The sequence below is a fragment of the Polypterus senegalus genome, chromosome 11 (genome assembly GCF_016835505.1).
Source record: "Polypterus senegalus isolate Bchr_013 chromosome 11, ASM1683550v1, whole genome shotgun sequence".
Lineage (NCBI taxonomy): Eukaryota > Metazoa > Chordata > Cladistia > Polypteriformes > Polypteridae > Polypterus > Polypterus senegalus.
This window is the reverse complement of record NC_053164.1, coordinates 22773464-22799390: the sequence shown is the minus strand read 5'-3', so window position 1 is coordinate 22799390 and position 25927 is coordinate 22773464. Positions and strand designations below refer to the sequence as shown.

General features: G+C 39.2%; 1 protein-coding gene across 1 annotated transcript in view; it reads right to left on the bottom strand.

Annotated features, from left to right (window-relative positions):
• The window catches only part of LOC120538737 (spectrin beta chain, non-erythrocytic 4-like), a 461881-nt gene that overhangs the window by 346841 nt on the left and 89113 nt on the right, over positions 1-25927 (bottom strand). Inside the window, exons 4-12 of the mRNA XM_039768162.1 lie at positions 16031-16200; positions 14367-14518; positions 6714-6887; positions 5774-5865; positions 5458-5538; positions 2917-3032; positions 2706-2818; positions 2205-2392; positions 214-331 (exon numbers count right to left, since the gene is read on the bottom strand). Coding sequence (XP_039624096.1) covers positions 214-331; positions 2205-2392; positions 2706-2818; positions 2917-3032; positions 5458-5538; positions 5774-5865; positions 6714-6887; positions 14367-14518; positions 16031-16181 — 1185 coding nt within the window. The 5' untranslated portion in view covers positions 16182-16200. The remainder of the gene's footprint in view (positions 1-213; positions 332-2204; positions 2393-2705; positions 2819-2916; positions 3033-5457; positions 5539-5773; positions 5866-6713; positions 6888-14366; positions 14519-16030; positions 16201-25927) is intronic.

Sequence of the window (25927 nt, the reverse complement as noted above, 5' to 3'; positions counted from 1 at the left end):
CTTATACTATCTGGTAGATTAAATGAACATGTTTAACAAATGAACAGGCAATCACAAATTAATGTTTAGTTGTCAGAGCATTGCACACAGAGCACTGTACCTCCTCACTGTACAAGCAGACATGTCATATTCCTAACTGTTACATCTTTACTTAAGTTCAGTTACTAAGATAATTACTTCAAAGACAGGTTTAAGGCTAACTACTAGTTTCACCTTGTTGATATCTGAGATGAGTTTTCCATCACTGGGTACATAGGGTTTCTGGTTGTTGGCTCTCAGCTTGCTCTGAATTGTAAAAAGGAGGACCTCTAAATTTCCTTTCTCTTGAAATCTAGATCAAAAAGATAGTGAAAATGAGAGAAGTTATAAAACCAAAGCAGACATTCCAACAGCAGATTCTAAACAAGTATACTACAAGGCTTTAAGAGAATTAAATGTTTGTATGGACTTCTCAAAAAAATCGTGTGGTGATAGATAGATAGATAGATAGATAGATAGATAGATAGATAGATAGATAGATAGATAGATAGATAGATAGATAGATAGATACTGTATATAAGGCGAGTTTCTCAACATCCAAAATGTGCTGAAAAACGTCACCCTCGGCTTATATTCGAGTCAGGTCCTGCTGCCTCCGCCAACCCAACAGAAAGCTGGAGTGTACAGTAGAGTACCTGGTTTGGTCTGCAGGCGGTGCAGCCTCTGTGAGACTCATTCCAGGCTGTGTGCTCAATTAATGAGCTGATGTCTCAATTAATACGGTACTGTAATTTTATTGGTATTTATTTTGATTATTGAAACTTACCATTAGCTGCTGCATTTTCCACCCTAGGCTTATACTTGAGTCAATAAGGTTTTCCAGTTTTTGTAGGTAAAATTAGGTACCTCAGCTTATACTCGAGTATATATGGTAGACAGACAGACAGACAGACAGACAGACAGACAGATAGATAGATAGATAGATAGATAGATAGATAGATAGATAGATAGATAGATAGATAGATAGATAGATAGATAGATAGATAGATAGATAGATAGATAGAAGGAATACAATTTCAAAAAGAAAGAAAACTTCTGAATTGGCAGCTCCAGTCCCAGTTAGGCACAACACAGGCATATTGGTGTTTGTATAAAGGAGCCCCAGTTACGTTTCTTGACACAACTTCTACTGAATAATTCATTGCCTGAAAGTCCTCAGTGTTAGTGAGTCAGAGAGAGGATGTCCAGCATTGTTCATATTGGTTCATATTTTCATTCCGTCGTTTGCAATGACTTCAAGGTGGTCCAGAGTGCATCCCATAACTGAGCCCGTCCTTTTAATTAGCTTGTTAATTTGGTGGGCTTTTCTTGAAGTGATGCTCTCCCCTGTTTTCTATAGTCCCTTTGCAATATGAGACCAGTCCAACCTGTCACTGATGTGGACCCCTAAGTATTTTGTAGGAGTGTACCACCTCTACATCCAATCCTTGAATAGTGATTGGACATAGAGGATCTTTGGTGCATGAATAATTACCATATATACTCACGTATAAGTTGGGTCAATCATAAAATTAGACACAAGTTCAAAAATGTGACACTTAATTTTTTCTTTTTACATCTTCTTGCCTCCTCTAATCTCAAATCAGTTTCTCAGACACATCGTTGCCAATTTCTTTCGCCAATTCAACGACTTTTAATTTAAAACCTGCTTCATATTTTCTTCTCATTGAATGCTCATTCGTAAATAAAGGATGCTCTTTCGATAAAGGTGTATGAGGGTATGAGATAAAAAAAGAACACAAAACAGAGCAAACTTTGCTTTAGAATAATTTGGGTATTATTGTGTGGTCTTGCAGGCACAATATATAGAAAAAAAAGGCTGTATGCTCCGTGGTTACTCTCTCAGGTGGGCGTTAGCGTATCATAATCTATTGGACCAATAGCGTGAGTTTTCCACATTCGACTTCTACAACCAACATTAGAAATTACCAGAAATTATACTTTAAAATCAAGCCCTGACTTATTCATGGGAAAACTTATTTGCGAGTATATACTGTAAATCAATTTTTCATATTTAAAAGTAATGACTGACAATTTATACATGAAAATGAAAAAAAATTACTTCTGTATAACTCAGAACACAGAATAAAGTGCAGAGATCACATTTATAACATATTTAATTGTACTCCCATAAAACAAATTACTGATTGTTCAATCAGTCTTACTTGATAGGTTTCTCAATGGTGCAGTAGGTGGTAAATGCCTGTAATTGTTGCTGAACTCCAAGTAGAGAATTGGCAAATTTCTGGTTACTTATGATACTAATTGTCTTCTCAATCCACTCGAGCAGGTCAGATGCCAAAGCATCATACCGTTCAATAATCTTTTCTGTTTCTAGGGCATTATCCAAGACCTAGTAGAAGAATACCATTAAAAAAGTAATTCACTTAATGTTTATATAGCGTGCTTTCCACTGACAATCTCAGAGAAATATTTAAAGTTCAAACAAAACTTAATTCTAAAAAATGTAATAAAACACAAAACATCAAAAGTTTAGGGTGCTTAAGGCAGTGCCTGGTTCAGAATCTAAAGCCACGGTTCTTCTGTTTGACAGAAGAAAAATGGTGCCACCTATACATCTTGAAAAGTTATGTCTTAGCTACAAAATCCCTCCCTTTCTCTTTATGCCCTTAGTTTGAATCAAAAATAAAGAAATAAAAATGTACCTTTCCAATCCTCTTCCCTTCAACTGCCAGTGCTTTCATTTTGGAGAAGTAATGATAGAAAGAAACCACGTATGTGATGATTGACTTCTCATCAGGATTTTCTGTATTTACATCTTAAACAAAAAGATGATTGGAGTGAAAAATAAAAAGGTAAGTAAATCAATATTACTGAAGAAAAACAGTCTTAGTCAAACACATATTACAAACGTACCTTCAGGATCAAGGAGCTTGGTCAACCCCAAATGTTGCTCTGCTATGTTAAAAGCCTGTTGTAAATTGTGCATTGTATTTGATTTAGCCAGTTTGCTGAATTCAATCAGATCTGGCCTAAGATAAAAAGAAAACAAAGTGACTATACATATTAAAATCATCAACTCTTGAGTTTCTTGTCAGGCAGATCAAAAAGTTTACCTAAGGCACTCCAACAGCCATTTAAAAGCAGAGTGATAACAGAAGAGTGGAACAATAATCACACATAAAAGAGTGGCCTCACAGCTGCTTTTTATTCTGAAGGTTCTGTTATCTGGTATCTATAAACGTATATTCCAAAATGGCAAAACTAAAGTAATTTGAAGAGAGAAACTGGAAAATACATAGAGTAATACTTTAATTAATTACGTAGATGATTCCAGGACATCAGTTTGTTATCAGAAATTTCTTTATTGGAGGTAGATGTACCAGAGGAGGTATTTGGATATGTAATATAATGAATGGGGGAGAGGGAGTGAGGTGGCATTTATTTTGTTATCCAAACTGCTATCTGCTTCGGTTGCCCACCCATTGATGCTGTTACCTTCACCAAGACCTTTCACAGCTGATCCAGGAGCTTTCATGCACTTTCTGCACATTCATGTCACCAGCTGTGCCTCACGCCTCACTTTGGGTCTGAAGCAACACCATCTGAACTCGCCTTCCTCAACTCCACGAACCCAGCCAACCCAGGATCCTTAAGAACCAAGGATTCATTTTAGCAGAGAAAAGGTGCCTCCTCCTTACAAGCTAGTGCTCTCAGTCTGTGTCTCCTCTACCAAGTCCGTTCATGTCTGGGTGCTTCTTCAGCTCCTAATGCTTTACATTTTCTTGAAATAGTGGGGAAATTGCATTTATTACTTTATAAAAATATTTGAATCCTTATGGTGCATGTGAAAAACCTACACATGATATTAATAAGAGAGAATGACTATTAAATGTAGGATGCAAAATGACTTCCACAGCACTCTATTGGACAGGTACTGAAACTTGTGTGTGTTTTAAGCCGACTTCAGTATAAAGGGGCTTTACTTTCACAGGATTCATTAACCAAGATATTACTGTATTATCAATTAATCAATCAATTAGGAAACGCTACACTACAAATCATCTACATTGTTGAGGAAACATAAAAAATAACATATTTTAATAATTTAACTGAAATCAGACAGGGTGAACTAGCAGTTAGGATATTAGACTTAAAATTTCTAGGTGGACTCCTCAATATCCAAAGACATGCACGTCAGGTGAACTAACAATACTAAATTGACCCGAGTGTCTGTTTGGTGTGAAGTGTGTGTTTTCCCAGTGATGGACTAGCACCTGTCCAGGGTGTGTTCCTGCCTTGTGCCCAATGCTAGCTGGGACAGTTTCCAGCTTGGGTTAAGCTGGTTCCCATCTGTTGTGGTGTCAACTTTTGCATACAAGTTGATAAATATTTTGTATGTCTTTATTTATAACTTAGGCAAAGCAATGAAATATTAGTATCTCATTAGTGAGAAGCATTCATGTTTACCCCCTAGGACTAACTCAGGATAGTACATTTTATGAAAGGTTTGGGGGAAGTGCCTCAAACAACTTTGGCAAATGTTTCTCTGCAGGGCTCTCTCAATCAACCCCCACCGGAAAACCAGATTGCCTAACTGCTAGGCTTTACCTTAACAAATGGTTTTGGGGGCAGGTGTGAAGGTAGTCTCTGCCCCATTAGTCTGATGTATGGCTGTTTGGAATTGTATCAGAAGCCTTTAAGTACCATGACACCCTATTGGCTGTAGGGGTTGGACAGAAAATCTATAATTTTGCTTGCTCCAAACCCCCCACCTTGCTAAATGATGAAGGAGCATCTCACACACAATGAACTAAAAAGGACAACACAATGGAGAGCTCAACACAGCAGCCATATTGAGACAGGCATGCAGCCTGTTCTGAAGAAAGCTGACCACAAATGATGCCTTAACTAGAGACATTTTAAGTAACTAACAAGTCTGTGTGCCACCTGAAACTACACATCACCATTTATCAGGTTGTATGGTTGCAAATGTTCACTTGTACTTTGCATATTGTTATCATTTATGAATATTATCAATAATACATTATTTAAATTGTAACTTAACTCCTGCTTGTATTTTACTACACCTAATTGCCTGAGGTTATAAATGTTGAAGGGAAAGGTGGGGAGATACCTTTTAAACAGTGGTAAGTCTCTGAGATTTGAGGTATTCTGACAAATGCTACATATTAATAATACAAAAGGGGAAAGTCGAGTAAAATATTACTTTACCAAGACAAAACACCAACTTTGACTAATAGAGTGGCTTGAAGTGAATTGTATTGTATTCTTATTGATAAAAAATAAATACATCAACAACTGAACATAAAGATATATAAATGTAAAGCACTTCAAGACTGTGTTCTCAATAAAAAGGTAACATTAAAAATAAAGCTTGTCTGTTGCTAAAATAAGCGTTTATGGAAGTCTATAAAACTTTAAAGGCATTGATACCTGTGTCTATGGATAAGAGCATTAAAGGCCAGGCCATCTCTCCAGCTAGTAGTAAAATTTTGGATATTTACTTCTGAATACCTGAAAAAGTTAAACAAATATTATATGAATATAAATAAAATAACATAAACCAAAGAATATAAAGTAATTACACCTCTATACAAATGCTTTCACCTTTCCAATTACAGGTTTAATAGGTGACATTATATTTGAACCTTTTTCCAATACTCTCTTCAGGAGACTTTGTTCGTAAATAGTATGGACTGAAAGACAGATATTTTTTAAATTTAATTATTTGTGATACAGATCAACTTACCCTGCAGTTTTCATCTGACACCATAAGAGGAGAGCGTCCTTTGCAGAACGAGTCTCACGATTGTCTTCAGTTGCAATTTTTATGACCTGAATCTTTGAAAAACAAAAGTCAAAAAATGAACTAAAGCTAAACTACAGATAAGGAGAAAAATGTCACAAATAAAATATGACTGCAGATTTTATGAAAGCAGCGCTTCTGTCTCTTTCTAAAGTATTTTCTACTTGCTTTCATTTAAATCTGTAGTGCAGTATCAAACTGTGTGGAAATATTCTTACTGTATTTAATGAATTGATCATTTTTCATTTTTGCATATTTTCACAGTATCTTATTATTCGACTACTACAATGTGGCAGCGAGATTGTGGTTTTGACCCCTGACCCTGAGCATACAATTCAATATTTTCTACTAGAATATTACAAAATGGATGGACCAGGTGGATGTTAGTGGGAGGATTATTAGATTTCTTAATATACACAAAATAGTGAACATATAATAAAGGCATTTCTCAGCATTTTTGGAACATATTTTACATTTTATTTCAGATGCATCATATAGGAACTTAATTGGCCATCTGTCCTTTTTCTAACACTGTTTTACTTGTTGCCTATTCCTTCATAAGACAGAAAACAGATTTGGATAGGAGACAGGTTCATTGCAAAGCATACTCAAACCAACACTGTCTATCTAAAGTTAGAACCAACCAAGTCTTTGGGAAGTTGGGAGAAACCAGGGTTACCAGGACAAACCACAGAGAGATTATTCAAACTTCAATTAAACAGCGTCCTGGCTGGGAATTCATTCCATGTCTCTGGAACAATGAGACACCAGCACTACCTATGCTGCCATACTTATTAGATACGAGTATGAAACTTTAATGATGAACTTGCATTATATGCTAGTGTGCTTATGGAAAGCAAAGAGACAGAAAGAATACATTTACCTGGAAACGTAGAATAATGGTCCAGATGAGGCCAAGGGTGAGTCTGTGATTACCATCTACAATGTCATGTGATCCCACATTCTCCAGATGTACACGTTGTTCTTTAAGGAACTGCAAGGCTTTGTCCACATTCTCTAAGCAGTGGATCCTCATGCGGCCTCGTGTTGGTTTTGGCTAAGAACAAAATTATACAAAAATAAACTGTTACAATATCACTTACACATCTTTATGTAAAGAAATGTGTTGATGGTACTCTGTCATTACATTCAGAACTTAAATATGGTGTCCCGCAGATCTTACAAACTATCATAAGAAAACATAACATTTGTTTTCACTTGTATACAGACAATACCAAGCAAGCAATTTTTAGATCAAATTATATTTCTCCAATAGTGTCCTTAATTATCTGTTTTAGTGATTTAAAAGAGCGGATGTACAACAATGACTTGTCTCTGAATACAGAAAAAGCAGAAAAGCCATTTACTGGGGAACAGTGATGCAGGCTACAACGAAATTCTATCACTTCTTAACTCGGTTGGAATCATAATTAGTTTAACTGAATGAGAGTGCATTATTTTTAAGACCAGCCCTTCTTTTAAAACATCCATCCATTATCCAACCCGCTATATCCTAACTGCAGGGTCACGGGGGTCTGCTGGAGCCAGTCCCAGCCAACACAGGGTGCAAGGCAGGAAACAAACACCGGGCAGGGCGCCAGCCCACCGCAATCTTTTAAAACACTCATTACAAAATTATTTAAAAATAAATTATAATGCATTTTCAAGGCTTTCAGTTTGAGATTTTTGTAGGGTTTAATGATGTGAGTAAGAATAATGCATAGGAAGAGATTATGAGACATCATCAGTTTCTTACCATTTATTTCCTACACAACCATTGTAGTCTTCTGCTCAGCATGTACCATCATATCGTACAGGCCTCCTAAAGCTGATGCCATTTTTGCTTATTGTAAGTTAAACTAAGCTCAAATAAGCTGAAAGAGATGAAATGCCCAAAAGGAAACATCTGTTGGCCCAGTTAAATTCTAACAAAAGCTGAGAAAGGCCTAAACAAAATTCAATATGTTCATAACAGCTCAGAACACAACTATTAACTAAAAAATGAACAAACAATCCAGACCTAACCATTCCATTAAACGAGAAAAAGAGATAATTCAGCAGAAGTCTACAAAGCAATCATCAATCTTCTATTAAATTGCCACTCACCAATTGGAAATAAATGTATACTCATTAAAGAGGTACACAAAATATATATAACATGAGCGTTACAGCTGTACACTCAAATAAAATAATAATTAGTGCCTGGCTGACAAGGGTTTTTAATACTAATAACAACACTGACATATGGGCAGCAAAGATGGATGATTACTTATACTGTAGTATTGATATTGCTACTGGTGTGTTTAAATATTTGTTTTTCTAGGAAAATGTGAATGAAAAAGACATAGTGTGTGATGTTTTCAAATAAACATGTCTTAATTTAACATTTAAACAAGTTAAATAACCACTGCTAATAACACACATTTCAAAAATTATAGAGGTCTTTAAGAAAGTTTCACAGTTCTGAAAACAGGCATGCACTTTAATTTGAACCTTAGCTGCATGTTTGCTTCAGTCAGTTGAACTTTCACTCTCCCCGTCTTTCTCTTTCTGAAAGGATCAGTGTTTTGTTCTTAGCCATTCTTGGGTGTTTTTAGCTCTGTGTTTTGAGGGGTCACTATCCTGCTGGAGGATCCATGACCTGCGATTGAGACAGAGCTTTCTGATACTGGGCAGTAAGTTTTGCTCTAAAATATCTTGATAGCCTTGAGATTTCATTGTTCCCTGCACAACTCAAGAGCATCCTGTGCCAGACGCAGCAAAGCACCCCCAAACAATGTTTCATGGTAGCTACGGTATTCTTTTCTTTGAAAGCTTCATTTTTTCATCTGTGGACAATGTGACTTGCCAAAAATCTCCAATTTTGTCTCATCTGTCCAAAGGACATTCTCCCAAAAGCACTGCAGCTTGTTATTATGCATTTTATCCAATTATATTCTGGCTTCTTTATGTTTTTCTTTTAAGAGTGGAGATCTCCTGGTTCTTCTTCCAAGGAGCCCACTGTCACTTTAAAATGGTGCAATCAAACACTGATGGGCCTTGACCTTGGAGTTCAAATTGTATCTCTTTGGAAGTTGCCCTTGGCTTTTGTTTAGCATTCTCATTATCCTCCTGTCCATTCTGGGGTTGATCTTCCTCTTGCGACCATGTACAAGGAGGTTGGTTACAGTCCTATGGACTTCAAACATCTAAATAATTTTTGCAACTGCTTTCAAAGGGACACCACGCTACTTGGAGATGGTCTTCTAGCCTTTGCCTTTAACATGCTTGTCTGTAATTTTCTTTCTGATCTTTTCACACAACTCTGTCCTTTAATTTCTGTTCTCCATGTTTAGCGTAGGACACACGATGATACCAAACAACAGAGTGTCTACTGTTCTCCATTTAAATTGGCTGATTGATTGCATAATTGGAGACATGTTTGATACTTAAAGAAAACAACTATTTTGAAAAATCACTTTTTTAGGGGTACCAACAGATGTGTTCAGGACATTTTTGAGTATCTTTGTAGCAATACTTGATTACTTTTCACATTTGCTTTGCTTTACTTGATGATATATCAAAGGACTGCGAGGTATACAGGGGTCAATTGCTTTTCACACATTTTCAATTAGCTGTAAGGGCACCAACAAATTTGTCCATGTCTGTCAAACCTGTTTCTTTCAATTAAGGGTTTCAGGGGAATAGAGTCTATTCAGAATTCCTTGTGGCAGTGCAGGATGTCCCCATGCTACCAGTTGGATCCCAGGAGCTGCTTGAAGCCACCACCACCAACAATGTACCCAATAAATACATAATCCATTAATCAGAGGTTAAAACCAGAGGCGATCTACAAAGCTTTGAGCACCGAATACTACCCTTTTAAACCTGGAACCTCCCCCCCTTATCCCGTTTGGACCTCACAGGAGGAGAAGAGACTGACCGACATGGGCAGTCAACCTTCATATCCTGGCTCTGTTCTGCGGGGCAATCTGTCAAGCCACACTTGCCTCTCCCACTGCTCACGCTTGGCCCTTGTGGGAGACTCAGTCAACTGGGCAACTCCTACTCCCCGGCAATCGCTCAGTAGGAGTGCCCTTTTTTCATCTACAGGCTCCTGCAGCCAAGAAGCTCACTCCCAACCACCTGCCTCTCACTCTCTGTAGCACGGGTGCTCTTGCCTTTTTTTGCGTCTCTGTATTTTCTCAATTTAATCTCTGTTTTTTTGCTTGTCTTTCACCAGCCAGGCTAATTTTCCTCCTTTCTCCCTTTTCTCTCTCATCCCGTCTTGCTGTGCCTGCTCCCTTTTTATCAGCCTCCATGGGTGCAGCACCTCAATCGCGAACTGCAGAAAGCCAGTGAAGCAATTGAGACACACCACACTGTCACATGCAGGTCCGTCTCGCTTCAGTTACCTCATCAACCTCCCACAGCTGCATGAGCGCACACAGCCACGGAGATCGAGGCAGCCATTCAATTAATTATTTTTAAAAATTGTCCACCTTTCTCTGAGCCATGGACCCGCTATATCACAGCCTTGAGCTCAAGGCAAGAAAAAGTCCTGAACAGAGCTCCATTGCATCATAGGGTCCACCGATGCACACATCTGTATTCATGCTCAACTGGAATCTATTAAAATTAACCTGTATGTCTTTGAGTGCATTATTATTCTTCTAAGCAATGTAAGCTGTTCAGTATGTTCTGTTGAAAATGTGTACAACTAGCGCATAGAATGAATGAAAATATTTAAGATTATATTTGTTTACACAATGTGGCTAATGAGAAAAAAAAAATACCAAACAACAGGTATAGAGCTTTAGTGAAACCGATGGATATTTTAAGCATCATAAAGAGAACATGTCCCAGATAAAGAGGACATCTTGTTACCCTAAATATCACACTCACCAGACAAACTGAAAATGAAGAGGAGAGGCTGGGACAATGACATCATCATTGCTATAGGCTACTTGTTGATTTTGGTGATGAGTGAGAGGTGGATGGAGAAGGACAAGATGAAGAGGAGGCAATCTGAGTCACTGAAGGATCTTGAAAGACTTCTTTCTCTTGTTAATACATTGTAATGGAGGGGGTACCCCCAAACCTTGGAAACATTCTACATGAGATTCCACTGCACAATCCTGGGCATCACCCTTCGTGACTGCTGGCAAATTGAGACCATTTGACAGAGATGCCACCAGTGGAGAACACTGAACAAGTCATCAGACAATCATGGGTGAGATAGTTTGGCCACATGGGGAGAATGGAACCATCATGAATATTGTCACACACGTACGCTGGGGAGACAGTTTACAGGCTCAAATAGATGCTGTTACCCATGAACCGGGGGTTGGCGCTGCCCTCTAATTCTTCTTTCCTCTCTCCGGGCAGAACAACTGAAGAAACCACCCAATAACATCACTTCTAGTTTCAAGCCTCAAGATCATGCTTCTTTATAACATCACTTCCTGTAGTTCCACCTATATATACTACCCTGATTTTCTTTTGAGCAAGTTCCATTTTGAACACAGTCTGTAAAGACGTCATTTTCTTTTTTCTGTGCAACAGTATATGGGGGATTGCCCCAAATCTTTGATGATGTTTTGTGCTTATTTTACAACTGCTTTCTTCAAAGGTGCCATCCACCAGAAGGTGCACCGAACAGCACCCAAAAAGACCTGAATTACCCAAATCAAAGCAGAAGTGAAACGTGTTCCACTGACTTGATTACAGATCTGCAATATCGACTACAATTTAGACTTTTCTAAGAAGATGCATCTGTGTCGGCCAGTCATGGTGCCTGTAAGGCAGCGCTACAGTCTTTGGGAGAGTTTATACTTCACACTCAGAATGCATATGCGCATGCATCTTGGCTGCCACGCGTTCTCAGCGTTCATTTGACGCGTCCTCTGAGCACATCCTCAGAAATTAACATTTGTCCGGTACACACTTAAGTGTAAACGTGATGCTATTTACACAGAAATAAAATAGTTTTACTTAATTTGTTATTTGATTTGCCCATTTGACTGAAATGTGTTGCAGCACTAGTGCAACTGCTTTGGTTACTTTTAATTGAAAATGCATCGTAACATGGTACTTGAACATGCATGCCAATCATGTGCAGTTTTTTCTTTTTTTTTCTTTTATTTTTCATCTTTTCTATTAAGCTACCTATGTTTTGTCCAAGGCCGTGTAATGCTGATGTATTTCTCAGTATACTGCACTGATTGGCCATTTGTGAGAACAATAAGATGCAGACATCACCTGGTATTACATCAGTGCATTCAATACATAAAAAATGTGTAATGCTTGTAGTGTTAATATTATGATGTGATAAGAATGTTACTATTTAAAAAATTATACCAGTATTATCATCAATGATACGATATGACACAACCCTCGTAGCACTCAACTGGCATTTAAAAATCAAATTTTGTCTTGTGGGTAGTGAGCTCATATGGCACCTTCACTTAGCATCAATCTCAGTTCTCACCTGCAACGAGTAGTGACCAAAAGAATGAGACTGTACAAGCAACCAAAATGATGTCCCTGCATAGGGACATAGGGGAGAACCAGGAATGCTTCTTCTTCAGATCAAGAAGAACCGCTTATGGCAGTTTGGGCATGTAGTGAAGAATGCCACCTGACAGCCTCCCACAAGAAGTGTCCCAGGCCCAGTCCAATGTGAAGATCAAAGCATAGACTCCGAACACGCTGCAGAGATTATGACTCTTGACTGGTCTCATCCCTTGAAATTCCTCAAGACAAAGTTACTGGGCATAATGTGGCCTGATCAACCCCAGCTTCACCAGCACAAAATAACACACTAAATAGTTAGAACGGCTAAATATACTGCTCAAAAGAATTAAAGGAACACTTTTTAATCAGAGTATAGCATAAAGTCAATGAAATTTATGGAATATTAATCTGGTCAGTTAAGTAGCAGAGGGGGTTGTTAATCAGTTTCAGCTGCTGTGGTGTTAATGAAATTAACAACAGATGCACTAGAGGGGCAACAATGAGATGACCCCCAAAACAGGAATGGTTTAACAGGTGGAGGCCACTGACATTTTTCCCTCCTCATCTTTTCTGACTGTTTCTTCACTAGTTTTGCATTTGGCTACAGTCAGTGTCACTACTGGTAGCATGAGGCGATACCTGGACCCTACAGAGGTTGCACAGGTAGTCCAACTTCTCCAGGATGGCACATCAATACGTGTCATTGCCAGAAGGTTTGCTGTGTCTCCCTGCACAGTCTCAAGGGCATGGAGGAGATTCTAGGAGACAAGCAGTTACTCTAGGAGAGCTGGAGAGGGCCATAGAAGGTCCATAACCCATCAGCAGGACCAGTATCTGCTCCTTTGGGCAAGGAGGAACAGGATGAGCACTGCCAGAGCCCTACAAAATGACCTCCAGCAGGCCACTGGTGTGAATGTCTCTGACCAAACAACCAGAAAGACTTCATGAGGGTGACCCAAGGGCCCCATGCCCTCTAATGGGCCCTGAGCTCACTGCCCAGCAGCATGCAGCTTGATTGGCATTCGCCATAGAATACCAGAATTGGCAGATGCACCACTGGTGCCCTGTGCTTTACAGATGAGAGCAGGTTCACCCTGAGCACGTGACAGAAGTGAAAGGGTCTGGAGAAGCCATGGAGAACATTATGCTGCCTGTAACATCATTCAGCATGAGCAGTTTGGTGGTGGGTTAATGATTGTCTGGGAAGGCATATCCATGGAGGGTCACACAGACCGCTACAGGCTTGACAAAGGCACCTTGGCTGCCATTAGGTATCAGGATGAAATCCTTGGACCCATTGTCAGACCCTATGCTGGTACAGTGGCTCCTGGTGCATGACAATTCCTGGCCTCATGTGGTGAGAGTATGCAGGCAGTTCCTGGAGGATGAAGGAATTGATACCATTGACTGGCCACCACACTTTCCTGACCTAAATCCAATAGAACACCTCTGGGACATTATGTTTTGGTCCATCCAATGCCACCAGGTTGCACCTCAGACTGTCCAGGAGCTCAGTGATGCCCTGGTCCAGATCTGGGAGGAGATTCCCCACAACACCATCTGTCATCTCATTAGAAGCATGCACCGATGTTGTCAGGCATGTATACAAGAACACAGGGGCCATACAAAGTGCTGCGTACAATTTTGAGTTGCTGCAATTTAATTTTGGCAAAATGGACTAGCCTGCCACATAATTTTTTCACTCTGATTTTTGGGGCGTCTTTGAATTCAGGGCTCTGTAGGTTGATCATTTTCATTTCCATCAAATGATGTGGCATCCTTTCGTTCCTAACACATTACCCAGTCTATATCAGTATAGATATCCAGGAGGATTTCTTTTTCCCATTGAGATCTGATGTGTTTTCAAAGTGTTCCTTTAATTTTTTTGAGCAGTTTATAAAAAAGACAGGCAAGATCAATAGTAGAAAAGTAATACAAAAAATAAAAGTGGAAAGCGTTAAGTAAAATGAAATATATTTTGACAATTGTAACAAGAAAGTAAAACATGGAAAAAAGTACTGAAATACTATCGGTATCTTACCAGTTGTTCCCCAGACAATACTTCTAGCAGTCTGGTCAGCATATATCCATCGCGTAGATCATTGTACAGGTCTGCTATTCGACAAGAAACCCGTGCCAAGTGAGAATTCACCCATTTTGTAAATGTCTTCTTCTGTACTGCGTCACGTTCATCTAAATACAAAGTCAAACACCACATGCTTGAAGACAGAAAAATGAACATCTGTTCTCTTGGACCTCAATGCAGCATTTCACACCATAGAGTATTCTCTTAAATTGCCTCAGTCAATGGGTGGACGTCTATGGCAGCATCTTAAATTTGTTTTAGTCTTTTTTAACAGGTGGAAAATTCTATTTTAGCTGTGTTGATTCCAGTTCAAGGATCCATAATAATGTATGTAGCATACCACAAGGATCTTTTTTGTGCTTCCAGTTATTTTTCAATCTACATAATCCAGTTAGGGCAGATTATATTGAAACACAAGGTGAACTACCACAGCAATACAAATGACACACAACTTTACTTGTCTATTAAACCTGATCACACAGATGCCCTGGGCCCTCTGACCAAATGTCTTACATATATTTATGAAAGGATGAGCAGTAATTTCCTTAAACTAAATAAGGAAAAAACTGAAGTCTTATTTGTTGGTAAAAATGGAAACAATGAGGGTAATCGAAAGAAACCTGATTATTTAACATTAGGATGAAAGCACAGAACTTAGGTGTAATCATGTACTCTGTCCTGAACACATTAATCAGATTACTAGGGCTACATTATAGGAAGCTGAGAAATTAATTCACACTTTTGTTTTAGTCAACTAGATTATTGCATTGCACTACTAATTGGACTATTTAACAAAGACATCAATCAGTTGCAGATAATTAAAAATGCAGCAGCAAGAACATTTACCAGGAAAAGAAAATTTAAGCACATCTCACCAGTCTTGAAATGACTTTAAAATACTACTAATTGTATATAAAGCATTAAATAATCTTTCTCCTTCCCATATTTTGAATGCTTGTCTCGCTCAATTCCAATTGGTAATTTTAGGATATTCCCATGATGTTCTACATTTTATTCCCAGAATCAAATGTAAAACAAGTGGTGAGATGGCTTTTAGCAGTTATGCTCCAAAAATCTGTAATGCTTTACCAATAGAGATATGCCAGGCTAAAACTCATTTTTAGAAACTCCTTAAACCCCAAGTTTTTAATTTGCCTTTTTTTCATAGCTACATTTTAGTTCTAATCTTAATAAACTAGCTTATAGAATTATCATGTTTTTCAGTGAATTTGCAATCTTTATTAATATCCAATGATTTTATCTCCAGCTGTTTTATTTCATTCTTTTTTTTCTGTCCTTCCAAGTCATCTGACCTTACCATCAGACTCATCTTTAAAGAATTTGATATACTGTATAAGTACTCTACTTTTCTATTAATCTATGCCTATGTATTATTTATTGTTTGTATGTTATTTATTTATTATTATTCTTATCCAATTTTAATTTGTTTTTCTTTGCCTGTAACTATTTCTTTCAGATCCTGTAAAGCACTTTGAGCAAAATCTTGTGTATGAAAATGTGGTATAACAATAAATGTTGCTTTTGTTGTTGTAGCTCTTTTCACTTTAGAAGGAGTCAAGGTCCCTTTAGATTAATATTTTACTTTACTCATGTCTCACCTGCCAGTGCTTTGATCCTGGAACACTCAAAAAGTTTGGCGGTAGTGCTTTCACTGTCCCAGGCCTGCTCCGTTGTGTTGGCTGGTCGATTGTTGTTGTTGAACTGCCTCTGGACATCAGCATTGTCAAGGTCAGTAGTTGTGCTGGCCATGCCACGTCTTCGTTTCCACCTACAAAGAGAATAGGTATTCTGTGACAAAAATAATATTTGTATCTGAAAGTCATCCAGTTTGCAAAAAAAAAAAGTAGTAACACATGAAAACAAAATTGTTCTAAAACCAGAGAAAATGAATTACTATTGGTTCAACCAAGTCTGCATATGGAGTTCACTTGTATCAGATTAAACCTCTGCTTTAAGTAATTCAAGCAAATATTTATCACAGTATAGTCATTTAGTATATCTCATTAAACATTGTAGCGTGGCTCCTCTATGGAGAAAAATGTCTGGAACATTTGACCAAAAATATAGTAAACAGATATAACAATGATTCAATAATAGGTTAAGAATGAAAATAGTTTGCAACAGCAACAATGAGACCACAGGCTGCATCTGCTCTATGCGTATATTTAGTAGTCATCAACTCAACTGGACAAATAGAACTTATCTTTGAAGAAAACTCATTGCAGATGAAAACAGCACTGGTCAACTCTTTGTCAAAGGCATTACATGGTGATTTATAATTTATTACCTGTGAATGGATGGATGATGTAATTAAAATTACCAAACTAGTTTACAACTTGGGAATGGAAGAGGTGCAGTGGTATTTAAAAAATCAATCGATCACAGTCAATCGTCATTCAAACAGGAAAGCCAATCAAATACATGCAGTGTCCCAAAACCCAATGGGTGCATTAGCCATACACATAGGTTGTGCGTGTTGTGGCTTCACAAATGCTTTGCTGCATACCTCGGTTGTAACGAGAGGTTATTTCAGTCAAAGTTGCTCTTCTATCAGCTTGAATCAGTCGGCCCATTCTCCTCTGACCTCTAGCATCAAAAAGGCATTTTCGCCCACAGGACTGCCGCATACTGGATGTTTTTCCCTTTTCACACCATTCTTTGTAAACCCTAGAAATGGTTGTGTGTGAAAATCCCAGTAACTGAGCAGATTGTGAAATACTCAGACCGGCCGGTCTGGCACCAACAACCATGCCACGCTCAAAATTGCTTAAATCCCCTTTCTTTCCCATTCTGACATTCAGTTTGGAGTTCAGGAGATTGTCTTGACCAGGACCACACCCCTAAATGAATTGAAGCAACTGCCATGTGATTGGTTGATTAGATAATTGCATTAATGAGAAATTGAACAGGTGTTCCTAATAATCCTTTAGGTGAGTGTGTATATATACACATATACATACACACATATATATATATATATATATATATATATATATATATATATATGTATATATATATATATATGTATACTGCTCAAAAAAATTAAAGGAACACTTTTTAATCAGAGTATAGCATCAAGTCAATGAAACTTCTGGGATATTGATTTGGTCAGTTAAGTAGCACAGGGGGTTGTTAATCAGTTTCAGCTGCTTTGCTGTTAATGAAATTAACAACAGATGCACTAGAGGGGCAACAATGAGATGACCCCCAAAACAGGAATGGTTTAACAGGTGGAAGCCACTGACATTTTTCCCTCCTCATCTTTTCTGACTGTTTCTTCACTAGTTTTGCATTTCGCTATGGTCAGTGTAACTACTGGTAGCATGAGGCGAAACCTGGACCCTACAGAGGTTGCACAGGAAATCCAACTTCTCCAGGATGGCACATCAATGTGTCATTGCCAGAAGGTTTGCAGTGTCTCCCAGCACTGTCTCAAGGGCATGGAGGAGATTCCAGGAGACAGGCAGTTAGTCTAGGAGAGCTGGACAGGACCATAGAAGGTCCTTAACCCATCAGCAGGACTGGTATCTGCTCCTTTGGACAAGGACAAACAGGATGAGCATTTCCAGAGCTCTACAAAATGACCTCCAGCAGGCCACTGGTGTGAATGTCTCTGACCAAACAATCAGAAACAGACTTCTTGAGGGTGGTCTGAGGGCCCAACGTCCTCTAGTGGGCCCTGTGCTCACAACCCAGTGCAGTGGAGCTCGATCGGCATTTACCATAGAATACCAGAATTGTCAGGTCCACCAATGGCACCCTGTGTTTTCACAGATGAGAGCAGGTTCACCCTGAGCACATGTGACAGACGTTGAAGGGTCTGCAGAAGCCATGGAGAATGTTATGCTGTCTGTAACATCATTCGCATGACCAGTTTGGTGGTGGGTCAGTGATGGTCTGGGGAGGCATATCCATGGAGGGACGCACAGACTTCTACAAGCTAGACAAAGACACCTTGACTGCCATTAGGTATCAGGATGAAATCCTTGGACCCATTGTCAGACCCTACGCTGGTGCAGTAGGTCCTGGTTTCCTCCTAATGCACGACAATGCCCGGCCTCATGTGGCAAGAGTATGCAGGCAGTACCTGGAGGATGAAGGAATTGAAACAATTGAATGGCCTTCACGATCCCCTGACTTAAACCCAATAGAACATCTGTGGGACATTATGTTTCGGTCCATTAGGCGCCAGGTTGCTCCTCAGACTGTACAACAGCTCAGGGATGCCCTCATACAGATCTGGGAGGAAATGCCACAAGACACCATCCGTCGTCTCATTAGGAGCATGCCCGACGTTGTCAAGCATGCATACAAGCTCGTGGGGCCACACAAGATACTGAAAAGCATTTTGAGTAGCAGAAATTAAGTTTTTGAAAAATGGACTAGCCTGCCACATCTTCATTTCACTCTGATTTTAGGGTGTCTACACAATTGAGCCCTCTGTAGGCAGAAAACTTTTATTTCCATTAAAAGACTTGGCATCCTTTTGTTCCTAAGACATTGCCCTGTCGTTATTTGTATAGATATCCAACTTCATATTGAGATCTGATGTATCTAATGTGTTTCTTTAAAGTGTTCCTTTAATTTTTGTGAGCAGTATATATATATATATATATATATATATATATATATATATATATATATATATATATATATATATATATATATATGTATATCCCAGGGGTCCCGGAGGAGGACGAGAGGAGGGCTTGTGCCTCCTCCAGACCGCGAGGGGGCGTCCATCCTGGTTATGTTGGGGGCCTCGGGTACAGGGCTTAGAAGCCCAACCCTGTAGAGACCCGAGGTCATCGGCAGACGGCGCCCCGATGCCGGTATATCCCGTGTGGTCCCTGGCGGGGATGGAGCCCGGCCGGGGCGCGCAGGAAGACCAGAGGAGGGCTTGTGCCTCCTCCAGACCGCAAGGGGGCGATTGCCCTGGTTGTATAGGGGGCCACGGGTAGAGGGCTTGGAAGCCCAACCCTGTAGGGGCCCGTGGCCACCGCCAGGCGGCGCCCTGGAGCCTGAGGAACCCTGGAGCCCAGCACTTCCGCCACACCAGGAAGTGCTGGGGGGAAGACTTATTGTGGGCCCGGAGAGCTGCCGGGGGGACAGCCGGCACTTCCGCCACGCTGGGGCGTGGCTAAGGAGGGAATGCCGGAAACACCTGGTGCTCATCCGGGAGGACTATATAAGGGGCCGCCTCACTTCAGTCGAGAGCGGAAGTTGGGTGGAAGAGGACGGAGCTAGTGGGAGGACTGGAGGCGGCCAGAGAAGAGAGAGAGGCATTGTAAGGCCTGGAGAAGAGAGAGAGGCATTGTAAGGCCTAGAGAAGAGAGAGAGGCATTGTAAGGCCTGGACTTGGGGAATCGGTGCAAGAGGCACTGGGGACTTGAGCGCGGGATTTGTACATAGTGTAAATAAACAAGTGTGTGGTGAAACAAAGATGTCTGTCTGCCTGTGTCCGGGTTCAAGTTCACAATATATATATGGGATTGGCTCCAGCACACCCCCGTGACCCTGTAGTTAGGATATAGCAGGTTGGATGATGAATGGATGGATGGATATATATATATTGTGGCGGGCGACTGGGGTCTGTACCCAGCCGGTCACCTATAAGTACCAGGAGAGGGCAGACACCCTGGTTTGTCTGGGGGCCACGGGAATTGAGCATGGAAGCTCAACCTTATAGGGGCCCGTGGTCACCACCAGGGGGTGCCCTGAAGACTTTGCAGCCCTGGACATCAGCACTTCCACCACACCTGGAGGTGCTGGCGGAAGGATTACCAGGGACACCTGGAGTGCTTCTGGGTGCTCATGTGGCACATCCAGATGAACATAAAAGGGCCCGCCTCCCACCGTTCATCAGCAGGAGTTGGGTGGAAGAGGACGAAGCCTGGAGGAGAGGAGTGGAGGCGGCAAAGAGAGAACAGAATTGTGAGAGGCCTGGACTGAGGGTGTGTGGTGCAGGGGCACTGGGTTGTGTGCGGTAACTGTAAATAGTGTAAATATGGTGAATAAACATGTTGTGGTGTTTGAACCATTGGTGTCTGCTTGTCTGTCTCGAGGCTGGTCTCCACAATATATATATATATATATATATATATATATATACTAGCAGAATACCCGTGCTTATATATATATACTAGCAGAATACGGAGAAGTAGTGTGTTAAAGAAGTTATGAAAAAGAAAAGGAAAAATTTTTAAAATAACGTAACATGATTGTTAATTTAATTGGTTTGTCATTGATATGAGTGTTGTTCTCATATCTATATATATATCTACATATATATATACATATATATATATATATACACACATATATATATATATATATATATATATATATACAGTAATCTCTCGCTATATCGCGCTTCGACTTTCGCGGTTTCACTCTATCGCGGATTTTAAATGTAAGCACATCTAAATATATATCACGGATTCTTCGCTGGTTCGCGGATTTCTGCGGACAATGGGTCTTTTAATTTATGCTACACGCTTCCTCAGTTTGTTTGCCCAGTTGATTTCATACAAGGGGCGCTATTGGCGGATGGCTTAGAAGCTACCCAATCAGAGCATGTATTACATATTAACTAAAACTCCTCAATGCTATAAGGTATGCATCCCGCGCGGAGCTTGATTGTTTGCTTGTCTCTGCCTCTATCTCACCCTCTCTGACATTCTCTGCGCCTGACGGAGGGGCTGTTTGCTTAAAAGATACTGACGCTCCTCTAAAAAAATGCAGCTTTATTGCGGTGCTCGGCATATTTAAAAGCACATGTATTGATTTTTTGATTGTTGCTTTAATCTCGCTCTCTCTCTCTGACGTTCTTTGCGCCTGACGGAGGAGATGTGAGCAGAGGGGCTGTTTGCACAGTGGCTGTTTGTTTAGAAGATACTAACGCACCTCTAAAAAATGCCGCGGCAAACTTAAAAGCACAAGTATTGATTTTTTGATTGTTTGCTTTTCCTTTTGAGCTGAGCTCTCTCTCTCCCTCTGAAATTCTCTGCTCCTGAAGAGAAGAAGATCTATTTGCATTCTTTTAATTGTGAGAAAGAACGGTCATCTCTGTCTTGTAATGGAGCACAGTTTAAACTTTTGACTAAAGGGTGTTATTTCATGTCTAGAGGGCTCTAATAATGTTAACAGTGTGGGAGAGTTTATAAGGGCTTAAAATATATAAAAATAACTACACAAACATATGGTTTCTACTTCGCGGATTTCCGTCTATCGCGGGGGGTTCTGGAACGAGGAGGGATTACTGTATACACATATATACACATATATATATATACATTTTAATAATAACATAACATGATTGACAATGTAATTGTTTTGTCATTGTCATGAGTGTTGCTGGCATATATATATATATATATATATATAATACACACACGTGTACATATATACACACACACATATACTATGGGGTGCTAAACAGGCAAATACATTGATTTTGTGAATATATAAAGTCACTGTCAGAATATATAAAGTCAAAACTTGAATATACAGTATAAAGTCAGCATCGGTATACATAAAGTCAAAACTTTAACAATAAAGTTTTGACTTTATATATTCCAGCGCTTACTTTATATATTCAGAAATATTCCAACGCTGACTTTATATAATCAAGGTTTGACTTTATATATTCGGGAATGACTTTATATATAAAACTTTTGACTTCATATAGTTAAATGTAGTCATCATTGCATAACTTTTTCTTTACCATTGAAATTTAAACACTAAATTCAACTTCCATTCCTAACAAAGATATTTCTGGCAACTAAATAGAATCCACTTATATCCAAATTCGAGCTATTGAGCCGTCGCCTGCCTGCCTGAATAAGTCACCCTCGCTTCGCTCTTACTTTTTTACCGTTCATTTAATCATGGCTAGTGGCGGAAAAATTATAAAATGGAAGGAGGATTACACCGAGTATGGCTTTACCAAAACAATTATTGATGGCGAATCGATTATTCATAAAGCTTCAATCGGTGATCTGTTTTTCTGTGTTAACCTCATATTTTTTCATACTTCTTCTCAAACCAAGGGGGTGCGAGGGTAAAATGAATCGGAATGCGCTGATCAATGTAATCGGTGTACCAGGAAATCATGCATTGACAAAAGTTCCCCTTCGCTTGTAATGCAAAGTGTGATTAAATACGTGCACATGCATCGAAGCTTCTCAGCTGTGCTTGTGCTAAGAAAAGGAAACATTTTAAAAATAACGTAACATGATTGTCAATGTAACCTTTTGTAAGTAGTGCATAAAGGATTCAAAGTGTGGAGAAACTGTAGAGACAGCGTGTGTATTAACTTGTGGATTTTCTGTGAGTATTTGGTGACAGCGTCACAAAGTCGCTTCCGTAACACTGCGTGCGTTAGTTGTGGAGCTCAGCTCAGAGCGAAATGAGGTGAATGGCAGGGGAGATGATGACGTGACTCCCCCACCCGCCTTAACTGTCAATCCCCCCACAAACACAGTCTCTCGGAATTTGCATAAGCACAGCCCTTCACATGCAATTTTAACTTAGTTACAAAGTGATCAAAACTCTCATTTATATCCTGTGTCCTCTCATTAAACTCATATCCCGCATTAGTAGTGGGCATGACAAACGCCAGCGGCAGCCTGTCTATGAACTTAATTTAAACTTTAGGTTTACACCGTGCTTTGTTTCCAAAGTAGCAGCACTCATGAATATGGTTGTATATGTCACTCGCTAGCTTCTTATTGTTTCGCTGCCTTCTCAATTATATAATGCATGTTTTCTTCAGCGCTTTTTGGAGCTCTTCCTGGTTTTCTATGCACTGCGTTGATGGTCAGTTCACGTGATTATGTGGGAGATGTGATGATGTCACACGAAACTCCGCCCCCCCATGGCTTTCGAGCTCAACTCCATTACAGTAAATGGAGAAAAATCGCTTCCAGTTATGACCATTACGCGTAGAATTTCGAAATGAAACCTGGCCAACTTTTGTAAGAAACCTTCTACCTACATGGCAAGTTGGAGAATTAGTGATGAGTCAGTCAGTGAGGGCTTTGCCTTTTATTAGTATATATATATATATATATATATATATATATATATATATATATATATATATATATATATATATATATACACACACATATATATACATATAAAATATGGGATGTTCCTATAACCCCCGTGTATAGAATTGTGGTGGTATTTTTCTGCCATTTCTAACAGCTTTGACTAAAACAGTAATCTTCAGTTAGTGACAGCTTTGCCTTGAGTAAGGAATGGAGGGTATATGGTTTTAAACCTTGCATGGGCACATGCCTATGTGCCAATCGGCTTACAGGCCTTTTGAGTGTGTGAAGTAAATTTGTAAGAAAACAGCACTTAATTTATGTGCTGTGCTGTAAGCTTAAAGCAACCAGAAGAAGAAGCTAAGAATCTTTAAGTAGACAACAAAAAGTAAAGAACTTTTAAGTACAGAAATAACTAATGTTTCTCAAGAAAAGCTAAGTTTAAGACAAGATAAATTTTTCCCTTTTTTTTGCCTTTTATTCTACGTGTGTAACTATTTTTTCTTTTATTCTTGTGTGGATTATTTGCTTTTATCTTTCACTAAATATTTTCAAAATGAACTTTTGGACTGTGAGATTTCTTTAGACCCTGTTTTACCCGTGCTTGACCATACCTTATTTCAGCAGCGACATATATAAAATCCTAAGCCTAAAGGTGAAACGATTTTATGTGACTTTTTTTGTCATGTTTTTTGTCACACTTTAAATCGGGCTTATTTTAAAACCTAGATATATAGGTTTGGTACCATTCTTTTCAGAATGCATCAAACTTTAATATGATGTTGTTAGATTTTCAGATTCTTATTCTGTTTTAAAATTATAAACTAAAATATCAAGTACTCACGTCCCGCGAGACGAGACTTTGTTTCAACAGATTTAACCACGTCTAAAAGACAGAGTAGGACAGCTGCTGTACAGGCTTTTAAATGTTCGAAGTGCCGTGCGAGATGCAGATCATGTGGCACGACAGTAGCAGCAAGCTAGCAGCTGATCGAGCAGAGGAGGTTAAAAAAAAAAGTGTTTGTTTCCCATTGTAACACCGTTTAAGAGAGGGTTGCGGAGGAGCGACCGCGTCTCCTTGGGGTGTGTTCAGCCCTCCTCTTCACAACATGAGTGGCAGAGACGCGAAGTGGCTAGCACGTAGCACAGGCCAGGGGGGTTGATGAGCGAAGCAAGCAGGGGGTAACCCCTTAGTATGTATATATATATATATATATATATATATATATATATATATATATATATGAAAGACCTGTGTGTATATGGAGCAGTCTCAACCACAGACACTAGACGGGAAAGTATTTGCATTGCCAACAGAACTGTAAAGGCAGAAAATCAATTGGCTGACAAAACATGTGTCAACTTGTGTACTTTCAATATTTTAAACTGTGTGGTAGGTGTGTAATCTGTTATCCCCTGTGATTTCCAATCATGTAATCTGACATCCTCAAGGTGAGAAGATCCAGCAACAGCAGTTGTTATGGTTGGCTTGTTCTCCTACTGGAACACGAGCAATGTGCCACCAGCCTTAAACAATATTTTTAGCTTTAAACATTTAGTTTTAAATTTGAAAACTGGCAATGAATTAGTTTCCCGCTATCACGATTATAATAGGCCAAATATACTTAATCTAATTAATTGAAAGAGCTGTCCATCTTTGAAACTGTTCAATCCAGTTCAGGGCTGTGGAAGGCCAGTGCCTGTCAAAGCAATAATGAACTGATAAATAAATGGGGAAAAAAAAAGAAAAAAAAGGAATAATGAATGGAAAGAAGAAACCAAACCTGGACAAGGTAACAGTTCATCACAGTGTAATCTCATGCTTACAGTAATCGTTCAGTATAGAGTGGCTAGTTAATATTTATTAAGGCAATATATTTGATGGGATTTGTTGTAAACAGTGGGAAAAAAAGAAAAACTCACAGAGACACAGATAGAAAGCAACTGGGCTTGGATTTGAACACTATCTCCTTAAGTTGTGAGACAGCAATCTGATTACTGAATGATTAGTTGTAATGAAAAGTATACTGCTCGTCAGATTTTAAGTATTGGAGATTTCTAAATGTTCTTGCTTTTTATTAGTGTCTGACAGCCTGCATGTTCATTTATTTCTGGTTTATTTGATTTTTTTTAACTTCAGCAGCATTAGAGATTGTACAGCTGGTCTTCTCAGGCCTTAGGCCACTTCACTTCACTTGCCCCAAATCTAGACAGAACAGTGCACTGAGCAAAAGAATATCACAAATGTTCCCAAAAAGTAAAAAAAAAAAAAAATACGTGCAAGACTAATGTTACAGACATTTAACAATAGGTTATCTATAAAGCATAAATCTCAAAAAATAAAAACGTAAGACTTTTGATAACATGAGACCAGTCCAGGAAATCAGGGATCCTCAGCACACCCCTGCCAGGCCAGCCACTAATAATATGAAGCAGTCC